Raw genomic sequence first — 27,263 nt, 5'->3', positions numbered from 1 at the left:
AGTAATAAGAGGTACAAGGTATGGCTAACATGGACAGTAGTACCACCGAAGGGCAACTCTATACAAGTGGTATTGTAATGTCTCGACAGACAAGGTTTCAGGTGTACTCTTCTTTCTTAGACATTGTAAGTGGAGGGTGCTATTAAATGTCAGACAAGCTAAGTTAGCATTCTTCCAAATCCAGTGTCCGCATCACTTTACCAACTCTGCATGGCGATCTTGGAACACAAGGGCATTTTCACAAGGGATTAACAGGCATCTATGAAGCTTAATTAATGTTCAAGATGGAGTGATGTGAGAACTTTGCCACTGGCTGAACAGAAATGCATAATTCATGCACAAGCAATTACACATTCTCCATTGCACGACCCCTTTGATACTGTAGAATGATTCATTGAAGGAAATGAGGTGAGCCGAGTGTCCTCGAGTTACCGAATCTGAGCCGCATGCAACATTTCATGGAAGGAGTCAAAGACTTTTCCTTTATTTTGTAAAATAGACACTACAGTCGTGCTGTAGAAGTGCATCAACCGACAGGAAAGGGACACACAATTAAGGCAAAATAATCATTTTCTGCTTGTCCATCCGAGAAATAGTGTCTAAGGGGTATTTGGTTGACTTTTTAGTCAGAGGCGTCCCCATTTAAGGCAGAAATATTGTGGACGTCTACAAACAAGTCAGCTCCTAAACACTGTGATGCGTGTACTATAAAAGTACTCTCTATGTTTATTTGCAGCAAAGGGGAATCCCAAAGTGGCATGTGTCCTTCAGTGGTCGTCACGTTTGTTCTGACATACATTCCTTGGACGAGTCATTTTGGAAAATTGGTCCGTTGCAATGGGCTCGAGTCAAAGCAAGGGAAGTCCCTGCGCACAAAAATATACTTTGTTTGCTTTGAAATCTTTTTTTTTTAACTCGGAATGACATCGGCGTCCGGTCGAAGTGGACGTGATTCTTTTGCAAGGTCTGGAGATGAATAGAAACCATGCAAACAAGAAAGCATGTAAAAACTCACAGTGAAAAGTGACAGTATGCCTTCCCATGGGCAAAGTTCAGTGGTCTCTTTCACTTGTTGACTCACTCACTCACACGTGAATCAAGTTTGTCGTCCTTCAGTGACTCGCCCGTCCGTACAAACCTGGTTAAAAGAGCTAACTTATCATTCTCAGTGTTTTGTTTTATTTCTTTGGTCGTATTTCTCCTTCATGTAGTGTAGCTTATCCTTTTGTACTGTACATCTGCGCCAAACAAAAATAAATAAAGTTCAGAGAAAATACTTAAACTACAGCTCATACAAGCACACTTCTGTCCTAAGGCAACTGGGCTTTGGGCTTTGTGCTTGCTTGTGCAAAAAAAAAAAAAATTCAATGTTTGTTGGCGGGACCAGAGACACACAGCAGTTGTCAACCCTAGAGGCTCCGTGGTTAACTGCTGGAGGGGCCACTGGTGAGGAAGTAAGTGGTCATTTCCCCTTTGCCCTTCACCTTGACCAATCCTCTACAGTCCAGCTGGTAGCCGTTGTTAGCGAGCACGTGGTAAAGGTCTGTGGTCACCTAGGAAAGAGATCAAAACATCATTGCACAGAATGAAATGTCCTCACTAAATGTCAAGCACTTCAATGTGTAGGAAGCAGAACACTCCAAAATGAGTGGTTTGGTGGGAATTTTGACCCTGTCATCTATTTGTAAACGAGAGAGAGCTTTTAACCCATTGATTACAATTGAGGGTATGAAACGTCCAATCTAGATTGACTGGGAGGGACGCCGACATGACACTAACTGAGATGTCTCCATGTGTGATATGAGGTATTTATGAGGTTGAGTTTTATTTATTTATTTAATCATAATAACCAAAAAGAGTCACTTGCCTTTTGGGAACTGAGGAATTGTCACAAATTCCCTTTTTTGTCTCCTTTAAAACCAGCACTGCAGTTATACAGTTAAACTTGCTGGTTGGAAAAATAATGTGTATTTCGGAAGGAGGAGTCGCGGTATTGTACAACAGATGGCAGTATTATACAATATTTAAAATGTGATATTGGAATATTTTTTTATTTTTTTATTATTAAGAGAAGTCTCCATAATTTAAATCTGTGTATGTGTCGTACACACACACACACACACACACACACACACACACACACACACACACACACACACACACACACACACACACACACACACAAATATTATTATGATGATTTAATATCAACTATGATAATCTCTTACAAAAGATAAAAAACTGGTCACACAAAGGCCATCTGATCAGAGATTTTGAACGGATTAACACCAGACATGTCTAAACATTCTGCCTTTGTGTGAAGAACAAGTGTCTTACCTGAATGTAGTCCGGTACTCCGGTGCTGTCCATCCGACTGGCCACGTTGACAGTGTTCCCCCAGATATCGTACTGGGGCTTCCTGGCCCCAATGACCCCGGCCACCACTGGTCCCATGTTCAGCCCTGAGAGGCACAAGTCAACAATCAGTCACACACATACCACTTCATGGAAAATCGGCCTCCTGGAAAAAACAAACAAACACAACAAACAGCTAAGCCTAACCGAGGTATAAACAAGCAGCAATATCGTACCGATCTTCATCTGGAAATTGTTGAAAGAGTGCTCATTGATGTACTTCATCTGCTCTCTGAGCCTCATGGCGTAGTCGGCCAGCGCCAGGATGTGCGATCGACCCTCTCGGTCATAGGTGGATAAATTAAGGCCTGAGGCGGCCATGTAAGTGGAACCGATGGTTTTGATTTTCTCCAACTGACGGAATCTGTCCTCGCTGATAATCTTGGGGAAAAAAAGACAAGATGACAACACAAAACTCGTCACTTCATATATATAGTTTGTGTTTCAGCCAAAATTATTGTCCTTCATGAATTGTGCATTTTTAAAAATTCCTTTCATTCATTCATTTTGCTTATGCTCTTGGCTAACTAAGGGAAAATACATGATTCAAATAAATACTTTTTAGCACTGTTCTCTCACTCATTTTATAAAGAAAGTGTGACCTGCATTTTAGCAGCTTACTTTTTCACTCCAATTTCTGTCTGGTCAACCCAAATTGTGCTCTCGATACAATAGATAAAATAAATATGATGAGGCTTAAACTAGAAAAACTGGCAAGACCAGGTACTGGTGTAACTTTGTGATAACCTTCATACATCCTTTTAGCGCGGCCTTTTCACCTCATCAAAATCGGCGATGATCTCGTTGAGCAGCCGAAGACACTCCACGCCCTCGTTGTTGCCTTCCAGCTCCACGTAGAACTCGGAGAAGTTGCAGATGGAGGCAAACATGACTGCCACGCACTCACACGACTGGTAGTACAGCTCGTCGTTGCGACGCTCACGGGCCAGGAAGTGGGCAGCGACGTCTTTGGGAAGGATGTTGTGGAGCAAGCGGCGGTTGTACGCCTGCAACTCCTCCATCTCTTCCTTCTCTTCGGTAGCCTGAGGATGGGAAGGAGCCACTATATTTAGTAGAACATTTGTACTGGAATACCTTTCAGAGTGTGCACTTAAGTATTTATTTGAAGTTCCTAAGAAATTGTAACCATTCATTCATTCATTCCTTTTCTGAACCGCTTTATCCTGAAAATGACTGCACTATTGTCATTTTACAAAGCTAATTTGGCACTCATATCTCACACTTTGACCCATTTCATAGTTCATCGTAAGGGAATTCTCGCTTTTTTTCAGCAATTCTGGTTCTAAAGTCACCATCAGATTTAATAATCATGCATGGCTTGCTGCGCTGGCTAGTAGTTGTAGACACTGAATGAAATACAATTAAATAAAAGCTCACATGGCAACAATAGAACGCCTATAATTCTGGTTTTGATATCAACTTCTGGTTAGAGATATTTTGGAAAAAGAAAAAGGAAGACTAATTATTATTATTCATCCTTTTCTGTCATTTTCTTTGATAGATTTATCCAAAATCACTACTATTTTTACTTTAAAGTCACTTGTTATCTTATTTCATAACATCCTAAGTAAAGTACTATTTATATGTGTACGAGAAGTCCAGTGGCAGGCAATGAGTGTCTTTTGGCATTGACCTGCAGCTTCCAGAGGAAATCCAGGCGTGCGGTGGACTCCACCTGCTGGCCGTGCAAGTAAAGAGCCAGAACAAAGACGGTCAGGATGACAGGGGTCATGACCTTCAGGGGTACTTTGCTCACACTCTCCAGGCTGAAACAAGAGCAACATTTCATCATAAGTCAAGGGAGGCACAAAATCCAAACGACAACTTAACTCACCATTGTTCTCCGGTTGCATTTGCAGTAAGCCTGTAAACGAACAAAAAAAACCCAAAAAGTCAGCTTTGGCAAAAATGGGCTGTGCTCATTTCTATTTACACGTGAAAAATAACATTGTCACTTCTTGTTGTGTTTCTGAAACATACTCAGGTTATGTTGACTTACAGCGTGTTAACTTTGACAAGCAGATCGGCATTGTCGAAGAGGTCCACCTCAGGCCACTCCACCAGGATGAGGAAGACAAACTGAATGAGCAGCATGAGCGCTAACTTGCCAATGCTGCTGATGTGGAGGAACACCGAGCAGGCCAGCAAGGTCAGCAGGACGCTGTAGCTGAAATACTGCAATCGGGCAACCGGTCAAGATGCAAACGCACAGACAATCAAGCACAAGTTGAATAGAACAAACTGGACTCTCTCTCTCTCATGTTGTCTCCTACCACCTTTCATCCAAATTCTTAATTTTAATCCTGGGATTCTTTTTAGGTATATCTCCTCTGACTCTGACTGAAAGGTCAAAAAGTCCAGTTGCCTCCATGAACTCTTTCAGGATAGTGGTCACTAAAATGGGTTGACGAGGTGATGAGATGGACATTCGCACATTCGCCTAAAGTATCCACTGAATGGTAAATATTTATATATACGACCCTTGACTCTACAAGCAAACCTGGTGAATGAAAATCTAACAGTGTACAGTGTTCCCTCGGTTATCGCGGTTAATGGGGACCGGGACCACCCGCAATAAGTGCATTTCCGCGAAGTAGGGGTGCCCCTTCAAAAATGCTTAAAGAAATGGGTAACACGTGCACAAAAGCACCACCAAGCAAAAACATCATAGTAGTCCGGATGGAGGATCCTTTGCAGTTTTTATGCACGTAAGAAACATCGTTATTGGGAGTTGTGAACATTGTTTTTTTGGGTGGTGAAGATGCGCCTGTAAACAGCCATGACGTCATCAATGCGATTCCAGAACTCTCAGGCTTTTTTTGATGCAATTACTAATTCTTATTGAATATTTTGTTTCCACTTCTTGTAAAATGATGTAATTTATAATTTTAACTTAATATCTTTACATTTTTTATTTATTTTTTTCCTGAAAAAAATCCGCGAAGCTCTGAGTCCGCGATAGCTGAAGCGCGAAGTAGCGAGGGAACACTGTACTACCATCTGACTACTGGGATTTTTTTAATGGTGCAATTGCTGGTTGGGGCAACAACGCCAGTTAAAGCCTTGTTGTTTTGGTTCCCATGCCATTGACAAGAGCAGATAGCCCAAATGCTAAGCCAGTGTTTCCCAAGCACTGTTGTGCCGCGGGGAATTGCAAGAAGCCATAAAATGTAATATTCCGAGAGAAAAAATCCTAATATGAATATAACAAGATAAAAATTGAACTATTACAAGGTAAAAATCTAAACATGATGAACGTTAGATTATACTTTTACGAGATTCAAATTGTGAAACAATCATTTTTTTGCTTATTTTCCTCTAACATGAACCGAAAGTTATTTAGTTTCGAGGGCATCAACCTTTGTGCACTTTTTTTTTTTTGGCGTAATATTAGCAGATTTAAGCAATATTTGGAGGAAAGTCATAAAATTATGCGATTAAAAACATTACATTACTTATTTTTGCATCACTTGAACTGGACGTTTTTCAAGGTCCGCAGACAACTTTTGGTGACATAAGTTAAGTAAGTGCAAAAATTTAGATTTTGGAATGATTTCTTCTGATAAAACTTTGATGAGAATGGCTATTGTTAATATAGGTGACTTAGTTTTAAATTAAAAGACTTTTATATGGTGGCGTCCCTTGAGATTTTTTCAATGTAAATATTGGGAAATACTGTGCTAATTAGACATCTAACACTGGTGTATTTTAACTGCAGTTTATACCTACAAAACAGCCCAACTCGTTGGCCAAACGGTATTTGTCACTTGGCCAAAGCAGTCGTGTGAAAGATATTTAAATTCAAACAATGTAATAGACTACTTAAAGGCTATGAACAGTGTTTGTCTTGTTCCAATTTCCTAAACAACACGAATGAACTATTTTATGGTAAAAAAAAATGAATTTCTTGAAAAAAAAAACATAACAACAACAACTAAAACACTGGCCGCCACAGAAATGAAAATAAATGGAAGACAACCTAGTGCGCAAAGTAGTCGTATAGTGACGTCACTTTTCTGGCCAACAGCAAAAAATGATTACTGATACTGATTTTTTAGTTTATTATACAAAAAGAACTGCGGGATCCCTCCCAAATATGATGTGTTTAAATGCATTCAGACTATAAACCTTTGAGTGAAACCACAACAATGGTGTGTCTTCCCACGGAAATTAATTTAACACTCGCGGAAGTCACCTCAGACTTTCTGAATTATGCACTGTATCATGCCGTGTATTGCACATTAAATGCGATGAAACTGACCTCTGGGAAATAGCAGGGGATGACCTGGCCGAGACACGCGTTCAAGCCATCCTTGGCTTCCCTGGTGAGGTTGTACAGCAGACAGAGTGTCACTGTCGTGTTGGGCTGCTCCTCGCCCAAGCAGTCCTTCAGTTCAGTCCTGCTGTACACAAACTAGCGGGCCGGAAATTGAACATCAGCAAAAGGTCAGGCGATACTACTTGAAGTGAACAAGATGGGTTTTCACAGGAGGCGATGCGAAAGCATGCATTCACACACAAACACAATAGTATCCTGGTGTTCTAATGTCAACATCTAGTTTCCGGGCAACTACGGTCAACCCACAAAAAGGTGGAAGCATTAATCTGGGATATTTGCGAATTATCTTGTTACTTTTAGACAATGCACACAAGTTGTATAAGTCAGATAGGGGCTTCTCTACACAAGCACACAAGTTGTATTTAGACAGGAGTCTATTAGTCAGATAGGGACTTCTCTACACGACACATTTTCCACTACACCACAGGTGTCAAAGTGGCGGCCCGTGGGCCAAACCTGGCCCACCACATCATTTTGTGCGGCCCGAGAAAGTAAATTGGGAGTGCCGACTTTCTGTTTTAGGATCAAATTAAAATGAAGAGTATATTAAATTTCCTGATTTTCTCCCTTTTAAATCAATAATTGTAATTTTTTAATCATTTTTTTCTGTTTGTAGTTCAAAAATCTTTTTGTAAAATCTAAAAGTATATTTAAAAAAAAGCAACAAAAAATGTTTCATATCTATAAAAAATGGAATATTCAGTGCTTTTAATCCATTTCTTTTAATCCATTCATTAAAAAAAAAAATCTAAATATTATATCTGAAATGGTCCGGACCACATGAAACCGAGTTGACATTAATGCGGCCCGCTACCCAACCGACCCGAGTCAACACCCTTGCACTACACCCTACTGACAGTTTGTTTAAGATGAGCTAAAAAACAAACTTTTTTAAACTATTATGCCCTTTAGTTTTCACTTCAATAAGATCACACTCTTGTCTGCATTGCAGTCATGCCTAATGTCAAGAAATGATTCAAAATTGTTATATGATATGAATTTGCAAACACGTACCATGTTAGCGAAAGAAGCGATGAAGAGGAGGAGGATGGTGAAGACGGCCACTAGCGTACTGTTCGCACGGGACTGCACGATCTTCTTGCTTAGCGTCTGCAAGGCGGTTGGAAACAGCTTCAAGACGCACGAAAAAGAAGAAAAAAAACAGTGATTGCCAGATTAGTGACGGATTTAAAGTCATTCAAATCGATTTTGGTCAATGAATATGGTAGGAATATGTCAACGGCATCTTAATACTAATCCCCTAAATCAATTTTACTGAATTTATAAAAAAAAGAGAGAGAAAAAAGAAAACATCTCTTAATTTTTTTAATCAACTTTGGAAAAAATGGCCAAGGCAATTATTTTGAGAGAGTGAAGATGTAATTAGGAGCAAAATACAATAAAAAATATTAGTTTTTGCCATGGGTTTGTAGCATTTCTAGGTGAGGCCATTTGATTTCAAATTAACAATAATAAATAAGTGATGCAATGACGTTTTTATCAGTACAGTAAGACCTTGACATACGAGTGCCCCAACATACGAGGAATTTGAGATACGAGTAAAATTCCGAGCAAATATTTGCCATGAAATACCAGACACATTTTGAGATACGAACATACGAGACAGCCAGGTGGCCGACACGCGAGAGGCTGCTTATGATTTCTCGTGCAAAGACCTCTACGAGTATGAGCCTCCGTTGAAAATTTTCCGTCTTTTTTTGTGTGTTAGTCAGTGCAGATTAAGGAAAGTGTCCAAAGCAAGCCGGTGCAATGAAAGGTTGTGCGAAGAAAAGTCAGATGATGACAATTGATATTAAGCAAGAAATTATCGAAAAACATGAGTACTGTACTTGTGACTGAGCAGGCTCGGCAATACTTATGGGGAAGCAGGAAGTTGGCCTCGAAAGCCACGGTGGAATAAATTAACCTCTTTGCCTTGGTTATTGCACAAGAAAGTTTAAATTTTGTGTAACGTAAGATTCCAACTTTTATTAAGTGTGTGTGTATAGCGTTGTACTGAATAATGTCTCAATAAACACCATTACCACTAATTGTTAGTCTGTGAGTAGATGCTGAATTACAACTAATAAAAAATGTTTTTCCATTGAAATATCTTGTTTTTGGTGTTTTTTCAGAGGGTGTGAACAAATATTTTTTTATTTAGTTCATTTCTAAGGGAAACGTTAATTTGAGATATGAGTAAATCGACATATGAGCTCGGTCCCGGAACGAATTAAGCTCGTATCTCAAGGTTTGACTGTACAATGTTAACCATTATGCAAATTTCAAGTATTAAACTTAACATTTCTTAATAAACTGTTCAGTGTTATATCTCTAACCCTGATTTAGCAATATGAAGATTTGCTTACTTTGATGCAGGAGTAGATGGAAGAAATGAAGAGAATGTTGATTAGGATGATAAAGATGCTAATGTAGAGACCCAGCATCAGCAGGGTTCTGCGGAGGAGATGAAAATAAAGAAAAATCGTAGTCATTTAACTCTCATCTAGGTTCAGTGTTCTGTCCAACTCTGAGAAGATGAGAGATTCTTACCTTTTCATGATTATTATTTGAATGACACAGATGCTGAAGAAAACAAGGAGGGCACAGGCCACATAGCCACCGAAGCCATCGTCCACCTTTTTGGAGTACTGAAAAGAGAAAAACAATGGAACATTAAGTCACTGGTTGGTAAAAAAATAATACATAATCTTTGTCAGCGACCAGCACCTTTTTCTCCAGTTCAGCAGTTTGAAACGTGAGCAGGAAGTTCTTGACATGGTCTTTGCGAAGCTGGTCAATGCTACGCGCGTCGATTGCCCGGCCTAGAAACTCATCCACTTCGTCTTCAGGGTTTAAGGCTTCCTGAGTGCAGCGTCTATTACTTGCATAAACACATATGTGGTTGTTTGTCCATTGTGACATTAAAGTTGTTATATTAGTCAAAAAAGTTGTATTAATGATGTAACTTTGAATAAAATTACGAGAAATAATTTGTAAAGTCATAATTTATGAGACTTTAATCCTTTAATATTACGTAAATTATAAAACTTTACGAAATCTAACCTGCTAACTTCATAGTTTGCATGGAATGCAGCTCATTTAGCAAGTTGTATGTACTTTTCGTAGTAATATTCTTCCTAAATTAAAATAATGACTTTTTTCTATAAATATTGTGATTTTAATCCAATGATGTCACAACATATGTCTTAATTCTCTTTTTTATCATGATATAGCAATATTTAATTGTTTTTTGTAGATTTATGTATTTTAATTCATAAATGTATTGTTATTTTTTATACTATTACAAATGTAATCTTGTAATATTATGACTTTGCTCTTATAATATCACGAACTAATCTCAGAATTTTAGGACTTTATCTTAGTAGTCTAATGTTATTTTTGTTTCTTCATGTGGCCCGATTACTGCATCACAAGAAAGTCTGTATCTGACAAGATGACATAAAAAATGCCTTCAAGTCAAAAGATTGTTGGCTTTTTATGTCATTTTAACATCCGTGATGAACTTTTTCATTCCCTTTGACAATGACGGGTGTCCACTCATTTGTCTCTTTTCAAACACCTGCTCTGAATTTAAATACGGCATTTGTCACTAGTAGTTTTGACAGTGGTAGACGTCTATCTCGGTCGGCGCACGGTCTACTTGCCTAAAGACATTTAGCCGACTGACATCTGGCCAACGGACAACTCGCCGAAGGGGCATCTGGCCTAACGTAGAATTAGCCGAACGACTAATTGGCCGACCGACTATCTAGCCGACCGTCTATCTAGCCGAAGAACATTTAGCTGACGCGCTCGCTCCACCCCCGGTCATGCGTATAAGTTTTTCAACCTCGGCCCGCGGGCCACATACTGATAACAACATTCATTTACAATTTCATTTACAACTTGTTATTCTAAATGAAAGTTATTATCTCTAACTTGTTATTCCAAATGAAAATTATTATCTGTAACTTGTTATTTTAAATGAATGTTGTTATCAGTAACGGGCCATATATGGCCCGCGGGTCAAGATTGAAAAACTTGTACACACACACGACCGGGGGCGGGGCGAGCACGTCGGCTAAATGTTCTTCGGCTAGATAGTCGGTCAGCCAATTAGTCGTTCGGCTAATTTTTCATTCGGCCAGATGTCCCTTCGGCGAGTTGGCTGTCGGCCAGATGTCAGTCGGCTAAATGTCTTTCGGCAAGTAGACCGGCCACGATCTCGGTCAATGGCATCCAAGGACTGAATAATGAAAGATAAAAATCCTCAAGTGTGATAAAGTAAGAACTCACATGTCCTTACTGGATGCTGCGTCCATGCCCTGAGAAGACAAAAATATACAGAGTGAAAAGAACCATTGTGTTGGAGCCAGAGTGTGGCCAGTAAAAACCAAAAGATGATATCCTAAGAAAAGCAATGCTACTGTACATAATCCCCAAGAGGTAATTTTAATTAGTGCTTGGAGGCTGCAAATTACAGCCTCCTTGCCACAAGGTTTCAAGATCCAATGAGCGAGCCAGGGGAATGAGGAGGAGAGACCAATGATACTTGTTACTCATGAGGACTTCAAGTAAACCACGTGCTGGGAATTCCCTGTCTAGTCACACACAGTGGATCTCAGAATCTTGGTATTAAACATTGCTTTAAATGTTTTTGTTGTTGTTGTTTTTTCTTTTCTTTTTAGCTTTTTTTCACGTGTAGAAGTTAACTGTTATGATGTAACTGCTGATGAAGAGAACAAACTTATGTATATTATTAACTGATTTCTTTTTAAATTCTGGTCTAAGAGGGTTGTGTGAAGTGGAGTGGGACATTTAACAAGGGTAAACTATTTTATAAAAATATGAGAAGTTTAAGAGAATTCATAGAGTACATTTGCTGTAGCCATGAAATAAATGTGACTAGGATTAAAAAAAATAACATTAAGACAAAAATGACATTGAAAATTGTTATTTTAACTTTTTAATCTAAAATGTTGTTTCGTCACTAGGAGAGTGGGACAAAAGAGTCTTATAGTATTGTTTTTTTCTCAGGGTTTATTTATTCGTTTTAGATTTGGAGTGAGATGTAACTTGTCCTCCAATTCTGGGTCAATCCATATACATTAGTTTTTGTTGAATCATTGTAATATGATTACAATATCTAATGTAAAGTGTCAACAACAACAACGATGAGCCTTAAGGGAATAGTCTGTGCAGATTATTTATTGTAGGAACCTTTCATGTGGTCTACTTTTTATGGCTGAGACAAGTATGTCAGACTCGGTGAGTTAATGACGTGTTCATATTAAGATTTTCCCTTGACTCCAGTGACATATGAACAATGTTTATGAGTTCAACTGCTCACAACTAAAGAAGGAAAACAGTAGAAGAAAATTATTATGAAAGATGGAAATATTTTTTCTCCAGGTTTTGTGTTCATGTAGTCACAAAAAAAATTAAAAAAATTTAAAAAAACTATAAAACAACATTCTGTGGTGCTTGAAAGAAAGAGACAACTTGTGACCTAATGTCTGGGACTGAATGATTATTTAATCTTACTATGTGCCGGAAGACTTTGGACTCCTTGCTTCTGCACAATGATCGATCTGGCACCCAGCGTGGTGTCAATCCTTCAGCAGAATTTGCACGTGCACGCAGCATCTTTGCCATCAAGGCTTTCTCCTCTTTCTGAAAATACACAGCATTATTGTGTCAGTTTTGAGCTATAGGGTGTATTCACACCACCACTGTTTGCTGTACAGATTATTTATTGTATCAACATTTCATGTGTTCTGGTTTTCATGGCAGAGACAAGTATGTCATATTCAGTGAGTTAACAGCTTTTGGTCTCGAGAAATAAAAATTATTAAAAAAAAAAAACATATCACACTGGTGTGGGGCAAACAGCTGGTCCAAACCCAAATGAGTGTTGTCTCTTTGTGTCCGCACCATGTTGCGAACCAGTTCTGAAATAACACCTTTTTCCCATATTGCCATGGTATCACCCCTTGCCAGACCATTTTGTCCAATTTGGACGATATTTTTACATGTGTGGGATTTTATTGTCAAGTCCTGGGACTTACACTATAAAAAGTAACCGTAACAGACCAAAAAGCTGTAATCTTTTCCAGACCAAAGAAGGGGAACAAAGAACTTTCCTGATGTGAATATACTCTTAGAGACAAAATGTTTCTTTCGGTCAGTTTATGGGAACTTCCGTGCTCACCCTCTTCTGGCTGCATCCTAAGACCAGAAAGGTTTCAATGCTTTTTTCTTTCAAATAGACATTCCGCTCCCCTCCGAACCCAGGCTCCACTTCATAGTCCTCGTTGAGGTACTGAAGAGTGGCTTTGGTAATGTGGATACGCCTAAGATAGAAAGACACACACACAGAGTTAGAACTCAAACTCCTAATGACAGAAAACAGGTTTAAGGATCTCACCCAGCCTTCCCGCCAGCTTCCATTTGGTTGGCGAGCGTCACATCATTGGACCATACGTCAAACTGCCACTTGCGCAGGCCCAGCACCCCGCAATGAACACGTCCGCTGTGGATGCCCACTCGCATGTTCACGTTGACACCTGTCACTTCTCTCACAAGTCTGGAACCATGCAAATTATATATTAATTCTACAAAATGAAGGTCAAGTCATTTAAGACATTATTCCACCTAATTAATAATAAATAATGACTGCACCAATTGTTCAATTTAATTCATGCCGATACACAATAGCATAACTAACATTCATCTTCCATACAGAGCTGTTGGAGCCTGTTCCAGCTGACTTCAGGCGAAAGTCAGACTACACCTTAGACTGGTCGTCAGTCAGCGGTAGGGCACACAGAGACAGACAGCCATTCGCACTCACTATCATACCGCCAGCAGCGGGAATTATACTCGCGCCTGCTTGCGCCTGCCCGTACCGAAGTCAGGTGAGTGAACCCCTAGACCAGGACTGGCCAAGTCCAGCCCTCGAGAGCCCTATCCAGTCTATTTTCCATGTCTCCCTCCATCAACACACCTGAATTAAATCATCGGGGTCAATATGAAGCTTCTGGACAGCATGCTAATGAGTTGATCGTTTAATTCAGATGTGGTAGAGGATGGAGATATGGAAATCAGACTGGATAGGGGGTCTCGAGGACCGGACTTGGCCACCCCTGCCATACAGCATCAGGCGGCACACAACTAAAAGTTTCAATCATTTTTGTAAACAAAAAACAAACAAAGTGTGTTTACTATTCTATTAATATTTCAAGGTGATGGTAATTTAAACTAATTGAAGTTAATCCGAGTGTACTGCAAGGTAGTAGCAAAAGTTCTGTATGTAAATATCATTTCGGACTTACGAGATAGCTTCAATCATGTCCACGCCCATCTCCACACAGCAGTGGGCATGGTCAGCCCGGGGTTCGGGCAGTCCCGATACGCAGTAGTAGCAATCCCCTAAGATCTTGATGCGTAGGCAGTGGTTTTCCTACATAGTCAAGACATTCAGGACACTAAATGAGCACAAATACACTAAACATTGAGCAGTCCATAATTTGAACCGCTCCAAGTTCATGAAAGAAACCTCTGTTATTGCACTATAGTGCTACGGGACATGATGTCACGGATTACGGAAAATGCCAGATAGGAAGGCAAAGTGAATCTAGAGTGCACTCGTTTGCATTATGAGCATCTTCACTAACTATTGTGGATGACTCTTGTGCCCCACAGGGTCGAAAGAGAAGAGGAAATGGGGCGGGGTTGATAACATTGTATCCTATTCGAGATCCAGGAAGACGACATGAATGAAACATGCCAGAAGCATACTGAGGCAGCGCGAGTCCTTGATGCTTCAGATTCCAAGTGTGTTTCTATCATACTTGGCCAACAAAGATAATTGAGATTCTGAAACTGTTTCCAGTGCTGACTCCTCAGTGTTGTCTATCTGATGTTTCGTTCAATGCCTGTCCATTTTCTAACACGTTCGTATGAATTCTGCTCACCGATGCCAACTTATCGAAGCGGGCGAACAGCTCGTTGAGGGTCATGACAAGTTCTTGCGCCGTGCACTGAGAAGCCAGGCTGGTGAATCCTTCGATGTCCGCGAATAAAATGCTGCACAAGAAAATAGACAGGGGAACAATTGGTTTAAAGTACGCAACAACATTATTGACATTGTGCCGATAGTGTTATTAATGATAGAGCTTTAAAATGAAGGGGAGTACTAAGCATTATTGTGCCAATATGTACTTTTGGAGACCTACTTTCCAAACTATGGACGCCAATTCAAAAATGATGGTAGAAGTCAAATCGTGTGGCGTTCAAACATCCTACTTGTGTATGTATATATATGTGTATGCATATATGTGTATGTATATGTGTATGTATATATATATATGTATGTATGTATATATATATATATATATATATATATATATATATATATATATATATATATATATATATATATATATATATATATATATATATATATATGTATATGTGTGTGTGTGTGTATATATATTAATATATATATAGTATATATACTATATATACCCCTGCCCTCCAAAAAATAACTCATCTCGGTACAATGTCGTTACCTACCACACAGAATGAGTATCAGGAGCCAAAAAATGGTATATGTGTATCTGCGCAAGACTGCATTATTGTAGAATATTCTCATAACTCTGAATTATTAACTGCTATTTATTCAGAAGTATATACAAAACAGTTGACCAACTCGAAAGCAAGGGTCTTTACCATGCTATTGTGTTTTGTAAGTTTCCTAGGGGTGAAGAATTATTAAGCAAGTTGCAGGTTACTTTTAGTGTGCATAATTAGTAGGAAATTTAAAAAAAGAAACTGTTTAAAGGTGTCTTCTAGAAACTGGCAGTAGGACTGGGAGTTGACATTGACTCCATCCTCAACTAAAAAAAAGCCCCACAGCTTGGAGTAAGATAATGTGGTCAAAATACCCATTTGCCTAATAATTCTGCTCTCCCTTTCAATCTGTTAGGTGGAGCACATGGTTGTTCTTAATGTCCCACAGTAGATGGCTCACATTTGAGTGGATAACCCTAACCTAGCCTTCATTCTTTGTTGTCTACGGCAACCTTAAATGCACAGCTCATTTCAAGCGAGTCGACAGGTAGGGCTGGCTGGCTTAATTGCACTCAGGTTGGGTGAAAAGACAGCTTGAGTTGAATGTATGAAAAAACAAAACAAAAAATCTAATGTTTTGACAAAAATCTATACATTCCAAGATAAATGGTGACTTCCGCTTTTTGGGAGATAGGGTTAGCAATGTCTTGATTAAGTTATGCTCTTCTTTTGTTTTCTTTTCTATGATTTGATTTATTTTTCTTGGAACCAAACAAGCTTTGAAAGTCTTTCCCCCACAATTTTTCCCCAAGAATTCTTGTCAGAGTGAAGACAAGTGTGCAACATAAATGTAACATGATACTTCATCAACAAACTATTTAGTATTGAAAAGTTGGAAATAGACTGAGACGTCTGATGACATGGCCCTGCTGTTCAAGAGAAACGCATTCTTTCGCATGTTACTGGACCCATTTCTTATCATAAATAAAACAACTTAACCATGAATTTGTCATATTTTTCTGAATGGTTTTGTAAAGGTTCATTAATAACAAATTTGATATGTGAATGTACGATTCGTCAGAGATCACAGTTGAGATTGCATGATATGAACTCTCATTTCTCTGTAGCAGTAGGGATGTTCTTCCATGCTAGGATATTCTCTCCCAGCATTAAAAGTTTAGCATGTTAGGTTTAGTGAAGATCAATAAATTGCCATAAGGTGGCTCTGAGTTTTAAATTTGTTTTTTTTTTTATATCATAGGTTATCAAAGTGTTTTAATTGATGATCATTACAGACAGTGAAGAACAGTGTTGGTTGCCACAAGTGTTAATCTTTTTATGTATATGTTCTCATCACCACCCCTTAGAATAATCATTTCTTCCTTACAAGGAAGCTTAATATCTTTAGTTGGATTTTACATACTTTCAATTTCCAATTTGTCACTTATTATTTTAAAAATATTTATTAAAAAAAAAGAGATTCTCAATGAAATTTAATTTTTAAAAGTAATTAAATAAATACATTAGTACCAATTCTCTGCACGCCATACTTAGTTGTTTATTCTATTTTAGAGAGTTCTGAGGTCAATGGGTTCAACATAAGGTCAGTCCTCACTGTGTGGACTTTGCATGTTTTCCCTGGGCTTGTGTGGGTTTTCATCGGGTACTCCAGTTTCCTCCAAAAAACATTCATGGTAGGCTGGTCGAACACTTTAAATTTGCCATTAAGTATGACTGTGTGCGTGTATGGTTGTCTGTCTCCTCATGCCCTGCGATTGGCTGGCCACCAATCGAGTGTGTCCCCCACCTGGTACCAGCAGTCACTTGGGAAAGGTTCTAACACCCCTATTGAGGACAAGGGGTTCAGAAAATGAATGAATGAATATTGTATTTAATGAATGCACACAATGGACAGTTGCTGGAAAACAAATTCACTGTCGCTTGTGCAGTAAAAATGAAATCCATTAAATATGTTAAGCTATTGAGGTTATGGGGAAAAAATCCCCATTCATATTCATTCATTCATCTTCCATACCTCCGAACTGTCGTTGGGCGAAAGGCAGACTACACCCAAGACTGGTCGCCAGTCAGTCATAGGGCACACAGAGAAACAGACAATCACTCACACTGCAACCGAGTGGGAATCGAACCCAGACTGCTCGCACCAAAGTCAGGCGGAAGACACACTTCACCATCGGTTGGTTTCCCATTCAAATTGTGCAACCAAACAACAAATAGCGTTTTTAGCAAAAGGCTAAACCAACAGATAGCAAGCAATTGGCAAGCTAAAGAATGTGAATCAGGCAAACGTTGGTGCGTTAGGTATGTATGCGCTTGATTTACCTAACATTGTCATGTTTTTGAATATAAATCTTGTGGAACATCATATCTTCCTTCTTGGCATTGATATCAGCCTTCATCTCCATGGCGACATGCCTTGGAAGCACTGACAGTAGGAGGCGCTCCTGAGAGACACAGGGAGTAATTAAATAAGAGTGAGAGTGCAGTCCATATATTGAATCACATTTGCGCTGTTAAAAAGACACACTGAGTCACGCTGCATCGTTGGCGTGTGCGTGGGAATGTGCTAGCTATTGCCGAAGATGCATGTTACATTGTTAAACATATGGTTGACCTTGGAGAGCCGAGAGAAACAAACGAGATGGCAAGTGTTGCTCTTTTGCATGGATTTCTGTGTGTAAGGACCTGCTGCTGGTTTTCTCTCTGCAGGTGGATTCTGGCCTGCATGTATCCTCGAGTTTCCTGGAAGGCCCGCCTCTGGGAGACCTCAGCAGGGTAGTGGGTGCAGATTCCGATCATGTTGGCGCACAGGAAGATGACAATATTGGCACTTATCTGTAAATGTGACAATAGAATAATCCATCATAAAATGAGTTGAACGTCTATCTAGTGCCATCAGTGGAAGCCAGTGCATTAGTTACCTTATGAAGGGTTAAAGATTTATTAAAACGTGCACGTTCCCAAGAATGGATGTAATGGTTAAGATATTTTTAATGGTGAAAGCATAGGCAAGCCTATGTAGCAGAGAAGACACATCAGTGATTGTCGAGTTATTAAATGAGAAATGTGCCGGTTTTGCAGATTGTCACTGCATTACTGAAGCCATCTGTGAATATGTGAGAAGAACAGCAATATCTATAGCAACAGTCAAAATGGAGGGGACATGGCATTAACCTTTTGGGGTCATCAACCCCAAAAGCATTTCGCTGCTATACTGGATATGTCTGTGTGTGTGTGTGTGTGTGTGTGTGTGTGTGGGGGGGGGGGGGGGGGGTGCGTGTGTGTAAGCACATTTGATGGCTTGTATCTGTTACAGAGTCATTTTAGGCATTGCTACAATTCCCCAAAAAATTCCCAGCAAATGTAACTAATTATGTGACACACTCGAAAACATACGGGTTCATCCAATCACTGCAACTATGATGTGAATTGAGTCAATTGTTACAGTTTTCAGGGAGTTACACCAATTATAGTGTCTTGCATCCGATTAAAAAAACAGCCAAAGATTGGCTCTTGGTAACCGCTCGTTTGATATATTTTAATAGAGGATATGAATTGTTTTATATGGCTAAGCATCTGAAACAGAGCTAATATTGTGGACCTTCTTTGTACAATAGACAAACACACACACAGTGTCCATTCCACGCTCAGAAACACACTACAGCCTGGGAAAGTCACTTGACCCATGACCATAGCACTAAGCGTTTCCTCTAAAGATTATATCGTGTATAATGAGAGAAGACATGTCAGAGTTCAGACTATCCTTATAGGTTCGATATAACAATGGGTATCCTTTGTTGCTGTAATCAGAATGCCCCAAAAATTGATTTCCATCATTGCTATTAATGGATGTACATGATTTTGTCATGTTTCCTGCAATATGATGACTGGAATTTTGCCTTTCTTCAAAGCATGCTTTATCAATGGGTAGTTGTAGAATAAATGCAGTCCTTCGTCATTTCGGAATGAATGGGTGAAATGTTTGCCATTTCTTTCAAGGAAACCACTTTTCCACTCAATATGTAAAGCACCATACAAACAGATTGTGCTTGCATGCTTATGTTTTTTTTCCTCCTGGTATACCCTTATCTGTTTTATCTTCCTTGTTACAATCCTACTCATTATTAGGTGTATCTGCGCTCGATTGGCTGGCCACCAAGTCAGGGTGTCACCTGCCTGGTGCCCATACTTAACTAGGATAGGCTCCAGCAACTCCCGCCACCCTTTCTAGGATAAGGATAGAATGAATGAATATTAGGTGGATCACCTCCCTACGCAGTATCCTCTCAATAAAGACAGTCATAACGAAGCTTGCCATTCAAAATGAATTGACCCCAATGGCACTTAAAGTAGGAATTTAAAGCCCCTCTTACAAGTTTAAATAAATTGTACGGCTATCATTTTCCAGTAGAAACTCATTTGTTTACATGACTCTTCCATTAAAATATTATCAAAGTCTGCGAGGAAGACAAAAGCTTTTGACAGATTGTCAACGATAGTAAAGGAAGAGACATTATAATTATATTTTTAATGTAGAAATAGCCTGTTTTTCAAATATATAGATGTTTCGTAAAATATTGTAGATTGAATTCCTGCTACATGTGTCCATCATTGTTGTACTGCCCTATTGGGAGATGATCCTTGTATTACAGTGTATGGTATTGGGAGGTACCTAGATTAATTATACTATTTTCCACTTGCTGTAGCGAAAAACCTCTCAGAAATACAAACTATATTTAACAGTACACAGTCAATTTTCTAAATAAAACAGGTTACGAAGTAAAGATACACTAGGGGAGGGAATCTCTGGGTACCTCGCGATCTGATACAATTTACAATACAATGCTCACAATAATGATTGCCTCACATTATGGCGACACAGAAAATATTGATAAATGGGTCAAGAAATCATTTGACATTATTCTACAGTACAGCTAATAAACTGAAAATCAAGCTATGTTCCTCATTCTGGTGTGAATTTCTTTCAATGAGTTTATCATTAGTAGACACAGTAGTGAACATCAATGGCAACTATGCGTTAAATTTGTTTTTGTAGTTTCCTGTTAATTTTTTTGTCCCTTCCTGTTGATTTTAGAGAATTTATGGATGGCTTCTTGTTCATCTTTGGCCATAAAGATCACCTCCTGTTCATTTTGGGTCACAGAACAGGAAATGACCCAGGAATTTTCCTAATGGAATAGGAAGTGGCTTAAGATCAACAGAAAATGATGAATACAATGTTCTAACGTGGAAATATCTACGTTGAAAATGACAAATTGTTTTGGGTGAAGTGGTGAAAGGGCGAGTCTCAGGAAGTCTTGAGTATAAACCTACAATTGTGGTTATAGGTTCTGAGACTTTTGACCATTGTGAACGGGAAAGAGTCTCTAAACCTTTGACCAAGGCTATGGAAACTTCCAGTAAAATCCACAGTTAGTCAATTTTTGCAACTTAGGCCACAAAGACATGATAAGTTAACTTCAAAGTCACAGATAATTTCATGTCGGATCCGGTGATAACTTGAGTCCAAAGTCCCAAGTCAAGTCACCTATATTATGTAGTCATACATTCAGTTTAGGGCCTTCATAAAGGAAGCTGAGAACAAGTTTAGATTTAATATATTTTTTTAGTTGATTCCGATTTTTCTGTTGGATAGGCATGAACGTTACAAGCAAAAATCCTTTAACCAAAGGCCAAAATGATTAAATAATAATAATAATAATAAAGAAATAAGAGGGGGAAAAAAGCAGTTATCATGCGTAGTCTACTCGTGTCTTCATTCAATGTAAAATGTATGCTAACGCTTGAAGAATAACGAAATGGCATTCATACACACCTCGGGAAAAAGGTTGGATGACTGAACCAATGTGAGCGCACACTTGCATGCGTGCATGTGTTTGATGACAGCGTAAAGAGGGAGTTTAGGGTAATACTCATGCACGCACATTCGCCCTTGGAAAAGATGCCAATGAAATAGTAACCAGATGATGTTAAACACAGGATGAAAAGAAATCTTGGGAATTATTGTGGGTGAATATTTACACTGTAGACGCACACACACTTGTTGCCACAACAAGAGCGAGAGCATGTGACAGCTTTCATTAACAGAAGAAAGACGGCTGGCTAATTCCACTGTTTATTCCAAAACATAACCCAAACAGTAGGCAGTCTTTTACTGGCCCAGGAAATGAATAATGGTATTCAATGTGCCTCCTCTAGTGCTTCATTTATTTTGCCACTGAACTAAATTCTTCCTGATTCACAGACTACTGCCAATTTTAACAGGTTTTTGTTAAGAAGAAAGAAAATAATATCTACAGTGACTACTGTTTTAAGTGTGTTCAACTGTATTGATAGTTTATTTTACGGTTTTGATCACTTTAGCTGAATAGTGTGAGAGGGTTTTTGAGGAAAACACCACAAATGACCTTAATTTGTGAGTTTTGCACTGTATTAGATTCTGTTTGTGATGTATAAAAGTAGGGGACGGTGAATTACCAATGTGGTCTGTTCGGGACTATTCACATTGTCTCCTTCATGCCGTTTGTTGTCAGTTCTTTACACAACGGGCTAAGCGGTTATGATCCTACTGCCATATTGAATTTGTGTACCATAGACACTCAATTTGGGCTTGGCCAACGGTGTTTTTAATTCAATAACTGATCTAATTTGATGTCATTGATCCTACACAGATGGCTCTGAACTCTGGCAAAGCGCAAACAAGGTTAGCACGCCTGTCTACTTGCACTTGCCCATCCGTAGTGGGGGAACCAAAATACAAATACTAACGCTTCACTGTTTTAGTAGATTTTTAAAGTATCTGTACTTAACTTGAGCATTTTTGCACTGCCCAGGTACGGGGCTCAGAAGTTCATTCACTTTGTTATGGTTCTTGTACTTTTTGTTGAAAGCATCAACTGCTGTAGTTTTGGTGCGGGCACTACATTTGGAAAAACAAAGTGAAATGAATATCTTTTGGTTCAGAATCACCCAGAGGGACTCTAAAAACCCATCCATTCACCTTCTGTACCTCACATCGTCGGTAACTGACTTAAGGAAAAACATAGACTATACCCTCGATTGGTCGATGCCTACATAATTACATATATTTTCTGAAATGGTTATCCTCACAAGGGTCACAGGGGTTGCTGTAGCTTGTTCCTGCTGACTTTAGGCACCCTGAATTGGTGGCCAGCCAATCGCAGGGCACAACGAGAAGAACAACCATTCACACTCATACCTAGGGGCCATTTAGAGTGTTCAACCAGCCAACACTGCATGTTTTTTCAGATTTTGGAGGAAAGCAGAGTACCTGGTGAAAACCTATCCAAGCTCAGGGAAAACATGCAAACTATACACAGTGAGGACCCACCTGGGATCGAACCCTCTCCCCCAGAAACGTGAGGGTGACGCGCTAACCATTTGGGCGCTGGGCCACCACGGCTACTCTTAACGTCCATTTTTTTTTGTTTTACATGTCATGTCCTAAAGAGCCACCAAAGAACACACATTTAGGCCTAATTGGATTTGACATGTCCATTCATTTATTTCACATACCGCTTATCCTCACAAGGGTTATGGGGGTGCTACCATGTATGGAAAATGAATGAGTGGAAAAAAAGATATTTTTCAATAGCAAGCATTTTCGAGAGTGGCACTATAACAGGAGAGTTCACAGTAAACTTGTTACCTCAGATTACATCTTTAAGGATTTCAACTGCGTTCCTTTGCTCTCAGACTATTGGCTCAACTCCTTTCCAAACATTGGCTTATAAGGTGTGCCTAAGGTGCTGCAAAGATTTTAGAAGAACAAATGAAGGGAAAACAGTCAAGTTGCCTTGACAAACACACCAAATCCTTTATGTCTCCTAAAGTTGCACAGCAGACAACGCCATCATCGGGAGGAAATATTTATGTATTACTTTTATCATGGAATAATGTAAATCATTTGAAGAAGTTTACATGACACATAGCCCTTAGTGCCATACAACAGGCTTCAAAGTTTTTCAACAAAACATATTGACAATATGTCAAAGGTTCCATCCATTTATCTGATTGGTTTTCTTTTACAACATATACACAGACTGATAAATTAATTAAAAACGCATGTGAAGGCAATGGCAGTATTATTTATTTAAAAATAATTCCCTATTGGAAAATACATCACCCACACACAAAATTAACATGTTTGTGATGTTAGTTTGAAACTTTAGCCACCCAAGGCATAAAAATTCAAAATAGATAACTTTCTAACTGCATTGATGAATTATCATTGTAGATGAGTTGTGAGATCAAAGATCTAATAAAGAGTCCAGGAAATATAAATACAGAGCACAAATATTTAGTTCATCATAGAGTGTGTTTAGTAAAGACTCTTGTGGAAAAGGTCTGTGAGAAGGACACTTGTAAAAAGGTGGTAAGATTTAAGTCAGATTTGTGCAAATTCTAGTGCCAATTATTAGGATGCTTTATATATCGTTATTTCTCTCTCTCATTTTCTGAACCGCTTTATCTACTATACTGGTGTGTGGCCATAGCGAGCATTTCTTATGTTGTTCACAGTGGTTCTGTGTGCTTAGAGGTTGTCTGTATGTCCAGTAATATGAAAAAATAGAGGGACTATTATTCTTACCGCTACCTACTAATGGCTCTAAAATTTTCAAGTTACAAAACCCTTTGATATGCAAATTACAGCCTCAACACAAGAAAGCAAGATCCAAGTTAGAAAATCCCTTAAAATGTAAAGGCATCTCCTGTATCCGTCATTTTATTTTGAAATTGTCCTGGTAACATTGAGGTCTGCTTTACCTCGACTTGGAGCCTCTCACAACAACAACTCTCTTTTGACCGTCGTTTGTCATCACGGAGTTCCTTATTTAAAATCATTGGTACGAAATGACTAAGCAACCTGTTATTCATCGATAAACAGAAGATACGAAAGTGGTGTGCGGTTGACTGATAATGCAAGGGAATATAGCCAGAGTCATAACCCATCTACTAGCATCGCTACACTATTGAAGCAGAAGGAATCATTTAAAGCTTGGCATGGCCTCGATGAGATGGAGAGACTTAGTCCATTGGAGTTCTATTTAATGTTAAGTTGTTTTGAATTCATAATTAGAAATGATTTAGATGTGTGTTCATGGGCATATGTTTGTGTGCTAATGTTACTGTACTGTACAAATAAATAATACATGGTTTTCTTATAATTTTCTTTCATTTTTGTCTGTTTCTCACATCTTTCATATATATAAAAGTGGGACACTGATAATTTTTAAAGCCTTTGGTTGGTAGTTTTTGGAGGAATGTGGAAAAAATTACAGAATATACATATTGAGTACTGCACTACTTATGAGAAATCCAAGTTAGAAAAAGAGTTCTGGAACCAATTAATTTTGGAAGTAGAGGTACGACAGTACTGGTATGTTTTTTCACCACTATAGATGCACTTTGGTGAGTTTCCTGGCATGCTCAGGCCGTCAAAATGCCATTCATTTATTTGTAAAAATAATAATAAACACAGACATTTCATTTCCCATTGCTTGTTTCTCATGCCCTAATAAAGTGTATTAAAATTCACACAATCCCCAGTGGTATTTTAGCACCCTTATAAGGAAAGTTTCCAATGTCTGTCAAAGACAAGCATCAAAGTTTGAACAGATGACATGCTAACAGATTGGTAAGAATGGAGCGGAAACATGCCACTTTGTAGCCCATTAATTGTAGGCTTCCCATAATGTGTAATTGTCAACACAAGAAAGCAGACATAAAAGTAGTTGAGGGGTGGGCGTGCCTGTCCCTCTCATCTGGAAGTGCAGCTCTGTTTTTGCCACATAGCACAGGCCAAACTAAAATTAGTCTCATGCAACCAAGTGAGCCACAGACCCAGACACAGAGGCCACTTCGCTTGGGTAAAAATGGGCAAGGCATGATATCAATTCAAGCTTGCACTTTACAGTAAACCGCCATTTATCATGGGAAAATTTGATAATGTCTCTCCACCCCCATCCCACAATCGGTGAAAATCTTTAAGATCACGAAGAAGAAAGAAATCCATACACTTCATGGGACCATAAGTCACATATTTTTTTCCATATATATAGTATATATAGTATATATGTATATATGTATATATATATATATATGTATATATATATATATATATATATATATATATATATATATATATATATATATATATATATATATATATATATATATATATATATATATATATATATATAGAGAGAGAGAGAGAGAGAGAGAGAGAGAGAGAGAGAGAGAGAGAGAAGGAAGAGGGTGTATATATATGCTTACTATGTATGTTTTTTGGAATGTGGGCGAAAGCCAGAGTACCCAGAAAAAACCCATACAGGTGGACATGGCCTGGATTTGACCCAAGTAACCCAGAGCTGTGAGGCCAACACGCTAACCACTCGCATCACTGGGCTGCCATGGTATTGCATTTAAATGTTTAATATTGATTGTTTAGGTACAGGTTAGTTGTATTTCTGTTATATATAGTTTTAACAATTCTCCTAAGTAGTAGTACTTGCATGTCTTTTTTAAAAGAATATTCCCTGTAACCCCCTACTCATTCCTTTTGAGGAGCAAAAACAATCTTTTATTGTTTTAGCTGATTAGGCGGTAATAATGCGAGCAAAAACATTGCTTGTTCAAATAAACGTTTTATAATGTTGTCCGTTTGGACTCTGGAATGAAGGTATTCCAATGTAATGGATCTCTAAGGGGAACTACTATAGTGTCATCTTGGGACACATACGAGAAATGCTCAAAGTACTAAATGTATCATTGAATGATTTAAATCTCATGTGAGAGTGCACACTTATACATTTGTCTCAGTTGTGTGAAAGTTTAGCTGGATATAAAACTGAGTGGGGGAGATGTTTGAACAAGGTAGGCTGCAGTTGCAACTGGAACCCAACTTTCTTAATTAGTCATCTAATGGAGCAATTACTCCTATTTTCACTTCTCTGTTAGCTCTTCTCACTCATCTCAACTATGTGACGGATTCCAGACCTTAAACTCTGCAATGATGAGCTAAACCTCCAGGAATTCCTTCTCCTTTCAAGTACAATATACAATAAGAACTGAAGGCCAACATTTAACTAGAAGAGGCTCAAAGTACATTTAGACCTTTGGACAATATCATGTATACGGGGCTCCTCTAAATGAGATGATTCAATTTCAATAAATGAGAGCACATCGGCCAAGTGCAGCTCTGTCTGAAAACACAAGAGTTATGTTTCACAAGCATCAGATAACACTCACTGTCCTGGCAACTCCCTTTTCGGCTCTCGTCCCCGCCCCCATTCGTTCACAATATTTACTCATACTGGTATCCAAAGCATACAAATCAATACTGTGACCAGAAGAACAACAAATTAAACATCAAAGTGCTTTGACTAAGAATGGCTGCAAAACCAATCTTTAAAAAAAAAAAAAAAAAAAAAAAAATATATATATATATATATATATATATATATATATATATATATATATATATATATATATATATATATATATATATATATATATATATATATATATATATATATATATATATATATATATATATATATATATATATATATATATATATATATATATATATATATATATATATATATATATAATTTATGTTGTAAAGTGCTACATGATTTTGCTTTGTTAAATAGCCTGTGTGAAGGGTGTGAGAACTTTTAAGCTTTTTGAAAAGGTTTGCGAATATAATCTTTTAATTCGGCAATGCAATTTTGGAATTTTTGTATGACCAAAGGACAAACTTGGAGTAAGTCTTAAGATAGGGTCTTGCCATACTACCCAAGGATTTTCGTAACCAGAATATTCTGTATGGAAAAAACATCTA

General features: G+C 38.4%; 1 protein-coding gene across 5 annotated transcripts in view; it reads right to left on the bottom strand.

Moving 5' to 3' along the window:
* Window positions 1–454: 454 nt before the first annotated feature.
* LOC144196419 (adenylate cyclase type 6-like) overlaps window positions 455–27,263 on the bottom strand; it is a 42,190-nt gene continuing 15,381 nt past the window's right edge. For 3 of the 5 annotated variants that reach the window (XM_077716587.1, XM_077716590.1, XM_077716588.1), the window contains 20 exons: window positions 18,059–18,208; window positions 17,696–17,817; window positions 14,755–14,866; window positions 14,113–14,240; window positions 13,206–13,364; window positions 12,990–13,131; window positions 12,323–12,451; window positions 11,075–11,103; window positions 9,506–9,659; window positions 9,329–9,426; window positions 9,145–9,232; window positions 7,790–7,906; window positions 6,698–6,850; window positions 4,436–4,611; window positions 4,271–4,300; window positions 4,070–4,202; window positions 3,195–3,458; window positions 2,592–2,796; window positions 2,338–2,462; window positions 455–1,553 (listed from right to left, as the gene is read on the bottom strand). In XM_077716587.1, coding sequence (XP_077572713.1) covers window positions 1,425–1,553; window positions 2,338–2,462; window positions 2,592–2,796; window positions 3,195–3,458; window positions 4,070–4,202; window positions 4,271–4,300; window positions 4,436–4,611; window positions 6,698–6,850; window positions 7,790–7,906; window positions 9,145–9,232; window positions 9,329–9,426; window positions 9,506–9,659; window positions 11,075–11,103; window positions 12,323–12,451; window positions 12,990–13,131; window positions 13,206–13,364; window positions 14,113–14,240; window positions 14,755–14,866; window positions 17,696–17,817; window positions 18,059–18,208 — 2,643 coding nt within the window. In that variant the 3' untranslated portion in view covers window positions 455–1,424. The remainder of the gene's footprint in view (window positions 1,554–2,337; window positions 2,463–2,591; window positions 2,797–3,194; window positions 3,459–4,069; window positions 4,203–4,270; window positions 4,301–4,435; window positions 4,612–6,697; window positions 6,851–7,789; window positions 7,907–9,144; window positions 9,233–9,328; window positions 9,427–9,505; window positions 9,660–11,074; window positions 11,104–12,322; window positions 12,452–12,989; window positions 13,132–13,205; window positions 13,365–14,112; window positions 14,241–14,754; window positions 14,867–17,695; window positions 17,818–18,058; window positions 18,209–27,263) is intronic. The other 2 variants (XR_013326291.1, XM_077716589.1) reach the window with 2 other exon arrangements.

This window comes from Stigmatopora nigra, chromosome 1 (genome assembly GCF_051989575.1).
Source record: "Stigmatopora nigra isolate UIUO_SnigA chromosome 1, RoL_Snig_1.1, whole genome shotgun sequence".
NCBI classification, from domain to species: domain Eukaryota; kingdom Metazoa; phylum Chordata; class Actinopteri; order Syngnathiformes; family Syngnathidae; genus Stigmatopora; species Stigmatopora nigra.
The sequence above is the reverse complement of the archived record's forward strand: the minus strand, read 5'-3'. Positions and strand labels throughout refer to the sequence as shown.